Consider the following 16,325-nt stretch of genomic DNA (forward strand, 5'->3'; position numbering starts at 1 on the left):
GACAGACTCGGTCTCACCTCACAGGGAACACAGGACTCAATAGCATCCCAGTTATCAAAGCTTCCTCTCCCTTGGTAAACTAGAGAAGATGCCCAAGAATAGCCTGGGGGATTGACAGTTACAGGAAAAGAAAGCTGTTTCCAGCAATAAAACTCAATAGCAGAGGACAATCTGGTAGTGTAGCAGGTTGGGCCACCATTTACAAAGCCAGGACCCCATATCAGAGCATCATTTGAGTCCTAGATCCTCTGACTCAGATCCAGCTCCCTGCTACTGTGCCTGGGAAGGCAGTGGAAGATGGCTCGAGGACTTGGGCCCGTGGGTGCCAGGATGGAGTGTCAGGCTCCTGGCTGTGGCTTGGCCTAGACTCACTGTCACAGACATCTGGGGTGGGAACCAGCGCTTGGAAGACCAAGCTCCCTCTCTTTCCTCTTTCTTTCATACATGTCTCCCTTTCAAACAAATAAAACTGAAGAAAAGTAAACAAAATCAAGCGTTAGGTAATAAAATTCCCATCAGTCTTTTCCATGTGTATATTTATAAGCCTTCTGAGCAGTCCTTCAGACAACTACTACTAAATTTCATCATGCAGGAGCAATCTACTCATTGTGTTATTGATTTGTTATTTATTTATTCAAAAGGCAGAGTTACACCAAGACAGACGGTGACAGAAAGAGAAGGAAAAATCTCCAATCCACTGGTTCATTCCTCCGAATGGCCACATCAGGCAGGACAGGGCCAGGCTGAAGCCAGGAGTCTGGTCTCCCACATTGATGGCACTGTCCATGTACCTGGGCTATCTTTCTATACCTTCCCTGCAGTGAGCTAAACTGGAATTAGAACAGCTGGAATGCTGGCGTCCCAGGTGGCGGTTTAATCTGCTATGGTATAATGCTGACCCCTGGCACAGTTTTAAAAAAAATTCTTTTCTAATTAAAAAGGAGTAACTGGAGAATCCTTCATTTTGGACCAGAAAACTTCACAGCCAACTGCCCAGGCTGCACAGCCAAGCGACAGGAGCAGTCAGGGAAAGGCAAGAAGGCCGCTGCCCAGTGATCACACCACAACCAGGCCAGGCAGATGGCTCCCCCGGCCCAGGTGTCCAACGCCACTGCTGGGAGCCGGCTGCACCCACAGGAGACCTCGGAGAACACCAAGGCTTCCAGTTTGTAGCGACCACACAAACATCCGAGTTCCACCCCACAAAGCTTCAGGAACTTGTTTGCTCAAGGATGTTTCCCCTCATCATTCTATCCACCCAACTCATTTGGCACCAGCACGCTGTGAATGCAAAAGGAGCCAGGTGTTTCAAAAACAGAAAATAAAAAAAAAAGAAAAAAGAAAAAAAGATTTCCGGAGTATTCTTCCTCCCATGCAGACCACATCACCACTCTTTGCAGGGAGAACTCCTACTTGAAATTCACAAGGGTGGGGAATCTAGAGCCAAGTCAGAAGGGTCGGTGCACAGGCACCATGCTGCCCGGGTCTGGGGGATTCTGCGGTCAGGACACCATACCCCTCCATAAGCAATGCCCCTCCCGGAGTGTGCGGCATGCTCCGATCATGGAGGGGAACCAGCTTGAGCGATCACAGGCTACGAGTCACGGTCTCAGGATAAGGCTCACACCCTGAGCACTGAGACAGGGTGTGAGGACATGGGTAGGGTCAAGGTTCCCGGAAGGACGTTGGTCATCACTGTGGAGAGGGATCAGGGTCGGGGGGGGGGGGGAGCAGGAAGTATCTTCCTCCAAAACCTTCTGGACCGTTTGGACTTTATTACCAGGTAGATGCATTTTAACAGAATTACACAATAGTGTGTATGTGTGTGTGTGTGTGTGTGTGTGTGAGAGAGAGAGAGAGAGAGAGAGAGAGATCTGAACCAAGACATGAACAGGAGAAAGAAAAGGAAGGGCACAAGCTTGAAATGGAGCGACTCACAAGAGCCTGGGACAGTAAAGTCGCCATGTTTGGACTTCCTTTTGCCACCCACCAGGGCTTTGGGGCATCACTGCTTCCTGGGATGTGTCCCCAGGAGTGAGGGGACAGCCCCAGGGCAGGGACCTGAGTGGGCTTAGAGCAGACTTCAGCAACTGCTCTGCAGCCTACCTGCTCAAGGCCACCAGCAGCCCACACGCGAGCACCAAGTAACACACGCCCACACACATCTCCCAGCTGAGGGCTGACAACACCATGGAAATGGGAAACCTACAAACCAAATATGTAAAAACCACTGGAAAGTGGGGTGTTGTCTCAGACCTGAGCAATAGGGATCGTGTTTACAAAAGGGATTCTCGGAGGGATTCTGTTTCAAGATGTGGATTCAATGCGTCAACCCAGAAATGGCTCCCATAAAAACACAGGAGAACAGGTAAGAAAGAGCCGCCGGTAGGGAAAGCCAGCAGGGAATCCGAGGGTGCTGTCGGCCGAGGTACATCTTAATTCTACCTCCATGCATTTTTACTACACTTTTAAAATCCCCGCGGGAGCTGTAAAACAGCACTGCTTTCTCTCCACTAGTGCTGCCTTTGAAAGAGACCCTGTTTGGAGGCTTGGGGAGGCCCTGGCAGCTGCTGCCCCGGTGAGACCCCATGGCTCAGGGGCTCCTGGCCTCGGAGTCACACCCCGCCACCTCCTCCCCTACACACCCTCAATCACTTTCTTCGGCTGCACCGTCTCCATATTCCATTCCTACAGTTTGCGCCTTACCCACAGGGAGGGCTAACTTCGGTATTAACCTGCTTTCCCCTCTGCCCAGGCCTGGCCCATTCTCCCCTCCCCCACCCAAGTCTGTATTTTCACAGCCTCCTCCTTGGCATCCTGGAATCTCTTTGCCAAGTGCCATAAATCAAGCTCTTAACTAAATGTGCTCTGTGTCTAGCGGGAGACTTGAGAGGACGCTGTGTTGTCCTTCTTGCCTTAAAGGGCCATGTTTCTTAAAGACACAGGATTCTCTCTCTGTTCATACCAGGTTAGATCCTGATCCTGAAGGGATGGCAGCAGCACAGGCCAGATGCTGGCAGGATGCCCTTGAACCCACAGCCTGGCAACTGAACCCTTTGCCTCATGCGCTGTGGACCCACTTCCCAAACCAGAGCACACAGCCCCAAGCTCACACCTCCTATGGGAGCCCTGGTCTCTCGTTCCCCACGGCCACGGGCGGCGCGCTCCGCACGGTCCGCCTCAAACCAGACTGAAACAAACTCTCAAAGGGTGAATCTCCTCCACAGCTCCGTAACAAAAAATTGGAAAGTCAGACAAAGCCATTTACCACTCTCCTTTCTGATGAAGAAGCCTCTGTCTCCCCGAAATCTTTCTCTGGGACCCCAGGAGAAGAGCTATGAAAGCAATGGCATGCCAGACCCAGATGCGTCGGTTCCCGGGCAGGCTGCCTCACCTTCCTGGGCCCTTGAGCAGAGGGTGGCCCGAGAAGCAGGAAGGGGAAGGGGATTCAAGGGAAGTCAGCTGTGCCCGCTCAGATCACCCGAAGGTCTCGGGCAGCCGCAGCACACAGCTATTTCTTCAGCTGCGAAGCAGAGGGCAGCTTCTGGAAGCCTGCCAATGGAATGTGTTATGTCTGATGTCCCCCGAGAATTAGCTCCCAAGCCCTGCATCCCTGCCCCTCCACTCCCCAGCAGCACTCCAGATGCCTTCCAGCATCATTACAAAAGCTGACCTTGAGAGGCCCTGTTCCTCTCTGGTTTCTGATCTACCTAGATCAGCAGCTGACTCTGAGCAGCCCTGACGGGGCCAATGGCAGTGGGGAGGATGTGAGCCACAAAACAGGAGGTATGTTTGGCCAGGGCCCGCCTTGAGCCAGGGGAGCCTTCTGGGAGCCACAAGCCGCAGAGGAAGAATCTGACGCTCTGTGACACGCCTCCAGAACAAGCCCCAACCGGTCTGTGTAAGAGACAGAAGTGAAGCCCTCCCCCTTCAATACACAGGTGTGGAAAAGGAGCCCTAGGGACTGGATGAGCACCAACAGGCCCACCAAGATCCCCTCCAGGGTGGGGGATACTGGGCCCAGTGCCAACACGGCATGGCACAGAGAGCGAAAGAAGCCTGCACCAGTCCCTGCCAAGGGATATGCCACAACCCCTGCTCCCCCCAACCAAGCATTCCAGTACATAAAAACATCCCCTCTCCCCAGGTCACAGTGACTGGAAAATGACCACAAAGACTCTCTTCTTTGGTGCGGGAGGAAAAACTGTTCTGTCTGCAAAAAATAAAACCCCTACATGGAAAGGCCTGTCTTACATCGACAAGTCCAGGGTAGACAGTAAATGTCAGGGAGCGCAAACTCACCAGAGGATAAAAAAAGAAAGCAATCGTTTGTTCCAGACAAAAGCAATGGTAGACTGAGTGAGATGCTGCGTGCACGTGGCAGGGGAGGGACGGGGACCTACGCTGAATCACAGCAGAGGCGGGCCACCCTGTAGTTTCGAGTGGCCTCCTGAGTGCCTGGGAACAACCCATCCTGCAGACACCTGCTCACAGGCTCACCTGTAACCAGGTGAAGGCATGCGTGGTATCCCTGTGATATTCACTCGATCATCAACATGTCTCTGCACCTTTGTGGGGCTGTGCGTTCCAGCTGCAGTCCAATCATCATCTTGTATCCACACACCCCACCCCCCATAGGCATTTGCCTCCAGCAGAAAGGGTGAGGCTGACTGAGCAAACACTCTCTGTGAGTGACCAGTGATGCATCCGCTTTGACCTGCACGACCAACTGAGCTCCAGCAACACCCTCCCCAGAGAGATGGGTGTTTCCATGGAGACAGCACCTGTCCATCTTCCGCTGCCTCTCGTACACTCCATGACCTTATGCAAGCATCAGGTATCTGCAAGAGCCCCCAAACAACTGTGGAGCCAGAGGCAGGTGTGACAGCCGGGTCTCACACAGAACTCAGCTTACACAAAGCCTTGGGTAGACGGTGATGTCTAAAAGGAAGGAGCAGGGCCAGGCACAATAGCGCAGTGGCTAAAGTCCTCGCCTTGCACACGCCAGGATCCCATATGGGCACCGGTTCATATCCTGGCGGCCCCGCTTCCCATCCAGCTCCCTGCCTGTGGCCTGGGAAAAGCAGTAGAGGGAGATCCAAAGTCTTTGGACCCTGCACCCTCGTGAGAGACGACCAGGAAGAAGCTCCTGGCTCCTGGTTTCTGATTGGCTCAATTACAGCCATTACAGCCACTTGGGGAGTGAATCAGTGGACAGGAGATCTTCCTCTATGTCTCTCGTCCTCTATATATATCTGACTTTCCAATAAAAATAAATAAAATCTTCAAAAAATAAATAAACTAAAAGGAAGGAACAGAGAGAAGAGTTAGGAACTCTCACATTCGTGCTCCCTGGAGTAGGCAGACAACAAACAGCTCAGGAGCAAACAGGAAAAGGTGGCCGTGGCTGGGTGAGGGCATTGATACACATCTCCCTCTTTTATAGGAGAGAAGAAGAAGAGCCCTTCACAGGTGCAGAGAAAAATAATGAAACAATTCACTAGGGAACAAAGGCCCAGCGAGGCCAAGTTACAGGCTTACTCCAGTACATACCATTTTTTCCTGCCAGAAAAATAAATGAGTAAATAAAGAAAGCATAAACAGAAACCCATTCCCTTTTTTCCATTCCCGAAGCCAGATTCTTGTGCGGGTGGGTGGCTCGGAGAACCGCCCAGAGGTGATCAATAAGGGGCTTGGGCTGGGGGGAGGTTCCAGCCAGAGTACCAGAGGACCACAACAGTCGCCTCAAACAGGCTCACAGACAAGAGTGATGTCACCCAAAATCACAAAATCACAGTCGCACTCTTGGTGGCAGAAGTGCCCCAGCAGGCCACTTCACGTCTCTGCTCTCAGCACAGCCCAGTCACTGATCGGACTCAACAAGCTCTGTAGCCTGTGCTCCACCTGAGCGGAGAAAGGCCTGCTTGAAGCCTGGCTCCAAAGATGTGAACAAGGGCTCATTGAGCCTGGAGTCTGGAGCTGGGCTGAGAACACTCCGGCCCTTGCCAAGACCACTGCTGGCCAACTGCTTCCCACTCCTCCCGCAGGCCTCATCCAGAGACTATCACTGCTACCCAAACCCCAGGGGAGGCAGGGCTGCGCCGAACCCCGAGCAGCTCAAACAAGCCTTTCAGAAGCACCTGGGGGTGTGTTCGAAATGCTGATCTCTGGCCTTGTCCAGGAGCTACTGCCCCAGAACCTCTGGGGCTGAGACGAAGGCACTTGCAATTTTAACAAGCGCCTCATAAATTCTACTAAAATACACAGAGGCAGCCAGCCCGTTAACTGCTTCGCTTATTATTTCCAAAAAGTACCTCCAATGGAACCAAGTTTCAAACATTCCTGTAAACACTGAGCGTGCACACCTGCCCTCTCCTTCTACCTCCCAGAGCAACAGGACAGTCAAAATTCTTCCTACCTAGGCCAAGCTTTGGTGGTGGGCATCATACCCCCCACCCCACCCCATCCTCCCTGAAGCAAAATCAAACCCCGCAGGAGACAAATACAAGCCACAGGTCACCACCAAAGACCAAGCCAGAGGCTAAAAGCGAACTGGTCACCGCTGCCACTTAACCACCACTCTAGTACTAAGTCCACAGTCACACCTGTGAACTACAAACAGTAACATTTACATACAACACTACTTTAACAGTTTGGCATCACAGCCAAAACTCTGCTTTAGAAGGACACCAGAGGCAGTTTAAGTCACATACTGGCTCGGATGCCACCTTACGGGGATAGGTTTCTGATTGACTTTAAGTCAAAGAGAACTCGAGTCTCTTTCCTACCAGTAGTGTAAGACTCCTCTGAGTATTCATTCTTATCTTTAAAACAAACGCTCACGGGAGAGACCAGAAGCGCCGCAATGGCAGAGGCTTCGAAGAGATGCTGAGCTAAGGCCCCAAGCAGCCTGCACAGGGGGCAGGGCCTCTGGAGTGATGGCCAGTCTTGCTGGTTCTTACACTATTGTCCCTTCCTGGGACCAGACCCTGTTCACTGAACCCAGCTGTGCACCGCAACCCAATCCTCTGAGCTCCACACCCGAGCTGGAGGTTCACCATGCGGACTGCCACTCCTCACAGTCAAAGGCATTCAAGCAGGGCAGGGACCCATGAGCTGGCTGGCTCTCAGGCTGGGGTTGGGGGGAGTAAGTTTCTTTAAACTCTTTATCTACTTTCTGTTACCTGTCTCCGCAGGGGGATGCGCTTGGTCAGCTTGTGCACGGCCGGCTGGCTGCTGAAGTCTGGCTTCTTGGTGGTGGTCTTCATGCGACACACGATGACAGTGACCACCATGCAGACGATTAAGAAGACCCCTATGCAGTAAATGGCTATTTCCAGGTAGTCTGGGGAAGCTGTAATCTCCTTTTCTCTTACAGGCGCTGGATTGTTGATCACAAGGAGGGGAACAGATAAGCAGGCCACACAGTTAGCACACCAGCTTGGCTTCAGTGGAGGAATCCACAGTGACATCCACTTTCAAGGCAGTGGCCTTCCCTGTACCTCTGCCTCTTGCCCGTGGCTGTCCCAAAAACAGTAACCCAATAACCGGGGAGTCGCTGTCTCTGGCCTCCGTGGGCAGCTGCAACCCAGTCAGGAGCTGCCACCGAATCCCAAAGCACAGGCTACTAGGCCTTCTTGGGCGGACATCTGGGCAGCAGAGGACAACCAGCTGCACCCATGGCGAAAGTCCCGTCTCTCAAATTAAAAACCCCTACATAGACTGATGCGCACTGTATGTTTCTAACATGACGTGGACAGCATTTCCGTCTGACTAGGGCAGGCTCTTCCAAAGGAAGAGACAACACGGTGGTGGCTGCGCCCAGGTGCACCTCAGAAATGAATATTCATTAGGTAGATCAGACTATGAGTTCCACTGAGCTCTTTGAACAAATCAGTGCACTTAATAGAAAGACTGAACAATACCACATCATGGTGACCATGAGATACAATAAAAAAAATCTGTATCTGGTTATTCTCTCACTACAGTTTCCTCTTAAAAGCAAAACATAAACATGACCATAAATGAATACACATGATCAATTTCACACGCTTTCTTCCTGTCAATTTTGAACATTCGGTGTTTGTTCCTTAGCCATCAGTGGTCAATCTACAAGCAGTGTTTCCAAATTATCTTTCTCTCAAACTGCATTCTTCAGTTAATGTGCTAGTACTGTCAGGCCAATCGGTTAAGAAGTGCCAAACGGGCACTGGCAAAATGCAGTACTGCAAGTACAAGCAAGCTCGATGCAAGAGGCAACTCAATGGTTTCGAAGCAAATATTCACAGAGCAGATTCACAACCAAAGAAAAATGGATGCAATGGTATTATTTCAAGCAGATACATTTCAATCAGAAAAATACTTGCAGGACAGTCAATACTTTTCAGCAGCACAGCACACAATGAATCGATCAGTTTCTATTTTATACACTATAAACTAGAGCATGCAGGTCAGTACTGTATTCTAACGACATGGAATTAATAACTGGAGTGGCAGGCCAGGAGCCGACAAACCACAGTCTAAGCAGGTTTACAAAGCAAATGACGCATAGACAGGCAGGTGCCTCTCAGCAGGCAGCGGTCACCAAGAGAGCTGGACCAGAAGGGAGGCAAGACGCAGCAGCAAGGTGGAGGCCACAGGGCTTCGCTGATGCTTATTTCTCTGGAGGGCGGAAACAGCATCAAGCCCGAGACGGCACAAGCATGCTTCACAGAAAAGGCAACCGGAGAGTCCCTTCTATGGCCACATGCACAAGCCACCAAGTCCCAGGTCGTGCACACTGCTTCTGTACTGCCACCTTCACAGGTGCTTCTCCCTCGGCCCCGCAGGGCACACCCATTCATTTCCATCTCGTCAAAACTCCATAGTGGGCCCAAAGTCATAAAGACACATATGGGATTGCAGCATAAAGAGGATGCGCAATGAGGAAAAAAAAATTACTTTGAATTTCACAAAGTAATTTGGACTTCTTCCATAGAAGAAGTGGGGGTAGGGGAGCATGGTCATTTCTACATTGGCTTCATGACTCACTGCAAACACAGGATCCCTTCAAGTCTGAAGGCTGAAATTTTACCAGCTCATGAATGAGAGTGTGAGATCTCACTCCAAGAGTACTATCTCTTATCCCTGGGGCAGTGGGCTATCATTTTATTTGTATCTTTATGCAAGGATAAAAGGGGCCATTTCTGAGAACAGAAGCTGTGTTAATTTTATAGCAATCAACCAAGAAAAGGGAAAAACCCACGGAGAGAAAGAGCAGTATATACCTGGCAGAACTGTCAACCATGCAGAGTGAAAGGATATCCCAATAGAATTACCCGCCAAGCACGTATACTCCCCAGCATCCTCAAAAGTTACATTCCGAATATAGAGAACCTCAATTTCTTTGTCCGTGGTGTTAACACCGGCAGCCTAGAAAACAAGGGAAGCAAGACAAAAGGCTAGACGACACAGGATGGTTGCGGAGGGGGCGTGGGACCAGGAGGTGTCGCGCCGGCGGCCCTGGGAGGCGCTGGCCACCAAGAGCCTCCGACTGCAGCCCATCCACAGAGCCCACAACCGAGAGACACTGAGCGCCACCGGCCAGCTCACCTGTGCAGGCCCGTCACCACCTAGACATGCATGCAACCAAACACATGGAAAAATTAACCCACACAGCTCCACACTTCTTGGCCTTTGCTTTGGTTTGGATTGAGAGGTGCTTTGCCCGGTCTGGTGGTGCCCAGAAGGCTAGACGGGCGGCACTCTGGTCCTGCTGGCTGCAGACTCCCACCCTTGAGAACAAGATGGTTCCATCTACGCAACTAGGTCATCAAGCCAAAGATGGAAGCGGAGCCCAGGTGGACACCTCACATGACCACCTAGTCCTGTGGGATTCGACCGGGGTAAAAGGTTGTCATGGTAACCCGGCTAGGACCACTTTTGATTCTGCAAAAGCATCTTGGGCTCTGTAGCCCTGGAAGAGCGTATGTCCTTGGTAATAGGAAAACTGGGCTTTCGTGTTTTTTAGTATCAACATCTGTGATCACACCAACTAAGAAAGTCAGCCTTCTGCTTTCAGCAGCATCCAGCAACGCAAAAGGAACTCACTTCAAATCTGCAACCGAGGAAATGAGGCCTTGCTGGATATGGTCTATCAGGGGCAATATTTCCCTAAAAATTTGATTGTGTGAATTCTGCTGCCACAGGCTCAACAGGCACGCAGGTGTGTGTGTTGGGGTGGGGAGTTTCACATGATGTTAGCATGTAGTCACAGTGGGAAATATGCAGCCTAGACAAAGCCAACCAGAAGGGCCAACTTCAAAATGGGGTGATGGTGGAGCAGTCAGAGCAAGCACTCTGAACGCTGTGGGCATTTTTCCATGGCTGCTGGCCCCACACCAGCTGCATCACCGAAGGAAGATTACCATCGATATACCAAGACCACAAGAGTTGTCCTATAAGCTGCCTGCAGCTTCCCAAAGCACCAAAGTCTTTCCGGCGCCTACATCCAGCTTCCGTTTTAAAAAACAAAAACAAAAAACAAAAACGTTGTTACCTTGCTGTTTGGGCAGGACAGTGAGCCAGGCCGACTGGTTGGCCTGCCCTATATAATTGGAGACCTTACATATATATTCCCCAGCGTCCGCCTCAGTCACATTGAACAGAGCCAGCACTTCTGCATTGGAACTATTTATCCCCGAGTGCTAGAACAGACACAGGAGAACAATATAACGGCCAACCAGGAAGGACGTAGCACTGCCTATGGTCCCACCACCAACACACCACGAGAAAACAAACTCCGTTATGTTTACACAGCAGCACTCAAGAGCCGCAGATTCCAGAGGGATAAAGGAAGTCAGCGGTGGGCAATGGACATGAGCAGGGAGGAGGGTGGGAGGATGCGATTACTGGCTAGGGCCTAAGTCACGCCTCCCCGGGTGGGTCACCCTCTCCTAGCTCTTCGGACCTTGGGAATGTTCAGCTGTGGAGAGGACCATGTTAGCATTGGCTAGGAGCTCCTAGGCGAGCCTCCTGGGAGCCCGGGGGGGACTGTCCTTTCTAAGGACATTCTCTATGAACAAGTGAGCAAGCAAACAAAGGAGCAAGTAGGCCAAGAACTGGCTGTGCAGAGCCCACTGTCTCTTGCTAATATTCTGGACAGCATGTCAGGTCACACAAGGAGAGAGGCTGGGCCTGGCATCGCAGCAGAGCAGGTTAAACAGCTGCCTGTGATGCCAGCGTCTCCTACGAGCACCAGTTCTCGTCTCAGCTGGCTCACTTCCGATCCAGCTTCTGTTCATGTGCCTGGAAAAGGCAGAGAGGATGGCGCAAGTCCTTGGGTCTGTCACCCACAGAGCAGACCTGGACACAGTCCGGCCCAGCCATGGCTGTGGTGACCATTTGGAAGTGCTTTTCTTCCTCTCTGTAACTCTGCCTTTAACAACAACCAAAAAAAATTTAAGACTGAAAAGGGAAGGCGCTGATGCTGTCAAAGCGGGAGCTGCAAGGAACCAGACACAGCAGGAATAAAACGTTCCTTGCTCAACATCGGGCTAGTGCAGACACAGTTCCTAAGGTTTATGGCCCACCTCGCAGATAGATCCCAAAGAGGCAGAGATCTTTGAGGGAAAAAATCCTTCAACTACTAACATCTGAACCTAACACAGTGCTCACAGAAAGCAAGCACAGGCACACTGCGCCCGCCCTGGGGGCCTAGACCTTTCAAAGCTGTCCCCATGGACTCTGCTGCATTTTCTCTAGCAGCTGCCCTACACGGGGGGTAGCACTATGATTCCCAGCTTTTACAGAGGGGCAGCTAAGCCCACAAGTCTAAGAGCACAGGCTGAGAGAGAGCTGAGGTGTCTGACTCCAAGCTGAGTCATTTTCCACCCAACCCACAATTCCCTTCTGGAGCCCCATTGGCAAGCACAGGGTCTTGCTTCCTCAACTGCCTATTGGCCGAAGGAGAGTCATCCCCTGCAGGATGCAATAGAAAATTAAAGCACCCGTCGGTGGCCATGCCCATTCTACTGCCCTCTCACCCCCCACCCCGGCCATGGGCACCTCCAGTTCCAGAAGGGCCTCACCTTGAGCACCTTGAGGTAGGGCAACCCGTCAGGCCCGTATTTGCTGCCATTCTTTTCCACGTGCTTGATCCACTGGATGTGGGGCTGTGCGTCACTGTACACCTTGCAGACAAACTCCACGTCGCCCCCCACCACCGTGGAGGCGTTGGCAGGCAGGCCTGCCTGGAGGATGGGCCGGTGCGGTGATCGCTCTGCCGAGAAAGAGGGAAAAAAGGAGGGGCAGGGGAGGGAGGAGGAGAGACTGATAAATAAGCTGTGGCATTTAGAAGACGGTCCACGAACTCAAGGCCAGAAGGCCTCCAGTCTGCCGGAGGACTCCTTCAGGATCACACGGAGGCCCCGGACAGAGCAAGAGCAACTTCAAAGGAGACCTCTGACACGCAACCTTTGGAAAAACAAGACCTACTTGGAAAATCTGGAACAGAATTTACTACATGCCGAGTTAATGCTCATCCACAGCCAGCGGACAAGCAAAGCAAGATTCCGACGATCTAGGATGGTGAGGTGAGTGGTGGTGGCCAGGCACGCCTCACCTGCCTTTGCCTTACCGTCACGGGCAGCAACACACCGAGGTCCCCAAATGCAGATGCAATTGAAAGCCAAAGCCCAGTGTTACAGGCTAAATTAACAACTGGATTCACGTTTTCATTGTGGAATTTATCCCACTCATTCACTCCTCTAGAACCCCTTGATTTCTCTGACCAGTATCAAGCGTCACCATATCCAGTCCTTAGGGGGGTGCAGCAGGGCAGAGCCCTTGGGGCAAGGCAGTCCTTAGGGGGTGCAGCAGGGCAGAGCCCTTGGGGCAAGGCAGCGCCCACAGCTGGGCTTTGTGGAGGAGCCACGCAGGAGTGCTCCAAACTCCCCCAGAGCCACCATCATCCTGCCTCTCTCCCTCTGGGAAAAAGAATTCTCTACACAGTACAGCTCTCGGCATCTTCAGCCTGAAGAGGTTCCTCTCTGGTTAAGAGGTGGTCTCTATAGCATCTCTCTCTCTCTCTTTTTTTTTTTTTTTAAGAATTATTTTTTTTATTTGCAAGGAAGAGTTATAGAGAAATAGAAGAAGAGATCTTTCATCCTCTGGTTCGCTCCCCACGTGGCTGCAATAGCTGGAGTTGGGTGAGTCTGAAACCAGGAGGCAGGAGCTTCTTCTGGGTCTCCCACATGGGTGCAGGGGCCACCCTCCTCTGCTTTCCTAGGCCATTAGCAGGGAGCTGGACGGGAAACAGAGCAGCCAGGACACAGACCAGCATGGTCTATATGGGATATTGGCACCTCAGGCTCTGAGGCCTAACCCTGTGTACCCCAGTGCTGGCCTGCCCCCTGAAGCAATTGTGCACAGGTAATCAAGCCAACCAACAGTGCCACACAAGCCTCCCCAGGCATTAAGTCACACAGCTAAAGAACGGGCTGAGCGATTCTGTAACACACAAATAGCCTACAGCGAGCAGAAAAGATGCTCAACACCACCAATCATGAATTTTGCAAGGAAATGCAAATAAAAACCACGAGAGAGGACCCATACCTACCAGTACCTGTCCAGGTAAGCTATTTTACAGCGAAACATAGGAGTGGATGTGGTGGTACAGTGGCTTTAACTGCCCACCTGTGATGCTGGCATCCCATCCTGGAGTGCTGGTTGGAATCCAGTTCTGACACAGTTCCCTGCTAATGAGCCTGGGAAAGCAGCAGCAGGGAACCTCTGTCACTCATGTGGGACACTCAGCTGGAGTTCCAGGCACCTGGGTTCAACCAGACCAAGCCCTTGTACTTGCAGTCACTGGGAAGTGAACCAGTGGATGGAAGAGATCTCTCTCTCTCTCTTTCTCTCTGTATCTATTCCCCATCCTTTCTCTTCTTCTTTGCTGCTCTGCCTTTCAAATAAATAATTACAAATCAACCAATCAATTGATAAATAAAGGGATGGCAAGGGTGGGAGACACTGAAGCCCTGCAAACCCTTGGTGAGAATACCAAACGGCACAGTCACTATGGAAAGCAATATGGAGGTTTCTTCAAACATTAAAAACCCAACCACTGCAGGATTCAGCAGTACCACCTCTAGGTACTGATCCAAAAAAACTGAAATCAGATCAGAGCTATCAGCACTTCCACGTCATCACAGCATTTGTCACAATACCTAAGAGAAGGATGATTGGACAAGAGGAAGCATCGCCTGTTCTTTTCTTTTTTTTTAAGATTTTTTATTATTATTATTGGAAAGCCGGATATACAGAGAGGAGGAGAGACAGAGAGGAAGATCTTTCATCCAATGATTCACTCCCCAAGTGAGCCGCAACGGGCCGGTGCGCGCCGATCCTAAGCCGGGAACCAGGAACCTCTTCCGGGTCTCCCACGCGGGTGCAGGGTCCCAATGCATTGGGCCGTCCTCGATTGCCTTCCCAGGTCACAAGCAGGGAGCTAGATGGGAAGCAGAGCTGCCAGGATTAGAACCGGCGCCCATATGGGATCCCAGCGCGTTCAAGGCGAGGACTTTAGCCGCTAGGCCACGCCGCCGGGCCCAGTACCACCTGTTCTTGTGTGGTAGATCCACGTGAAGGGACACGTTCAGCTTTCAAGGGGAAGGTCATCTCGCACACAAGTGAGCCTGGAGGACACTATGCTAAGTAAAATGGAGAGGTGAGCACTGCACAGGGTGCCTGCATCAGGCAAACTCAGAGAATCAGAGTGGAACAGTGGCTTCCAGGGACTGGCAAAGGGGAGACTAGAAGGGCGCTGGTCAAGGGCATGGAGCTTTGGTCATGCAAGGTGCTGCTGTGCACTTGGCCACAGCCCCCATCAGCATGGTCACACCCCAACGTCTCAGCAAGGATCTTGTGTCAAGGGTGCTTACAATAACCAAACAAAAGAAAATGTAGTGTAAGTAACAAAACTTAAGTAGCAGACCAGACTGTCACACAATCTGGTCTACAGAAGCATAATACTTCAGACTTGAGGGGTTTTTTTTAAAAGACTTATTTATCTGAAAGGTGGCAGGGTTACAACATACACATACATGCACACGCATGTGCATACACACATACAGAGCAGGGCGGGGGAGGAGATTCCATCTGCTGGTTCACTCCCCAAATGGCTGCAAAGGCTGGGGCTGAGTCAGGCAGGAGCCAGGAGCCTGGAACTCCATCAGGATCTGCCAAGTGGCAGGCAGGTCCCAGGCGTGTCAGTACACAGGTGGATTAGACAGCCAGGGATCAAGGTGACCGGTGTTCATCTGGGATGCTGGCATTGGAGGTGACGGCTTAACCTGCCGTACACGTCAGCAGATAATTCTTCTTATATTTCTGTCAAGAGCTGCCCAAAGCCAACCATCAGGCCATTCACAGTTTCATCCCGAATGCCTGAGAGTGCCAGCCATTCTGTCTCGTTAACTCCCCACTGTGGGGGTACCGCTGCCTTTAGCTTCCATCTAAAAAACAGCCAAGCAAAAGGAGGAGGGCCCAGGCAGCCCGACACACCCAGGATGTGTCCACTTTGCACCTGGGGGGAGGCCCACTGGCCTGGAAACGGCACACAACCCGACAACTAGCTGAGCCCTTCTCTATCTGGCCTTTCAGATTAAAATATCATTGAGTGGAATGTGCTGGACAAGAGCCAGACCATGTGCAAACTGATTTTACTGCACAAGCCTGCTGCTGGCCTTGCAAGGGAAGAAAAAGCACTGATGGGTTCTCTTAGCACGCCACACTCCGGAATCTCTGGTGCTTCGGACACCTACCTTCCCATGTTATGGCGATAAGGATTTCAGAGCCCCCAAAGAAGTCATTTATTAGCCCCAAGATCACCCACGGATGCTGGGGAAAAGAACCCACAAGACTTCTTGCCGTGGGCAGAAGCACCTCAAAGCTGGGTCCTTCCAGCATCAACTGAAGCCTTGGCTCTTTAGTTGCTACGTTGTCTCAAAGGTGGCCACAGCGAGCATCCTGGTCAGGCCTATGTGTCCACAGGTGCTCAGTGTGCTGCGGGCAGTGACCATGCTCTGGGCTGCTCCCCACTGGTCCATCCATGTGGGCAGGACAGAGTTAATGCCCATCTCCTCCCTTCTCCTCCCCAGGCCTCCTACCAAGAATCCTAACAGCATGAGAGGAAGCTGGCCTTTAGGCCAACGCTGCCAGCCAAGTTCACAAAACACACTCTTCCGCATCTCAAGTATAGAAGCTCACTTCTTCCCGCAGAATGTAAAACAAAACAGTCTTTAGGTATCAATTCCTTCCCTGGCTTGGTTTCCCAGTTTCATACT

General features: G+C 51.5%; 1 protein-coding gene across 8 annotated transcripts in view; it reads right to left on the reverse strand.

Moving 5' to 3' along the window:
- FGFR2 (fibroblast growth factor receptor 2) overlaps positions 1 to 16,325 on the reverse strand; it is a 95,025-nt gene that overhangs the window by 22,425 nt on the left and 56,275 nt on the right. For 4 of the 8 annotated variants that reach the window (XM_004579770.2, XM_058671314.1, XM_004579767.2 and 1 more), the window contains 3 exons: positions 12,069 to 12,259; positions 9,267 to 9,411; positions 7,185 to 7,381 (listed from right to left, as the gene is read on the reverse strand). In XM_004579770.2, coding sequence (XP_004579827.2) covers positions 7,185 to 7,381; positions 9,267 to 9,411; positions 12,069 to 12,259 — 533 coding nt within the window. Of the gene's footprint in view, positions 1 to 7,184; positions 7,382 to 9,266; positions 9,412 to 10,537; positions 10,686 to 12,068; positions 12,260 to 16,325 lie in introns of all 8 variants that reach the window. The other 4 variants (XM_004579771.2, XM_004579769.3, XM_004579766.2 and 1 more) reach the window with 1 other exon arrangement.

The sequence above is a fragment of the Ochotona princeps genome, chromosome 13, assembly GCF_030435755.1.
Source record: "Ochotona princeps isolate mOchPri1 chromosome 13, mOchPri1.hap1, whole genome shotgun sequence".
NCBI lineage: Eukaryota > Metazoa > Chordata > Mammalia > Lagomorpha > Ochotonidae > Ochotona > Ochotona princeps.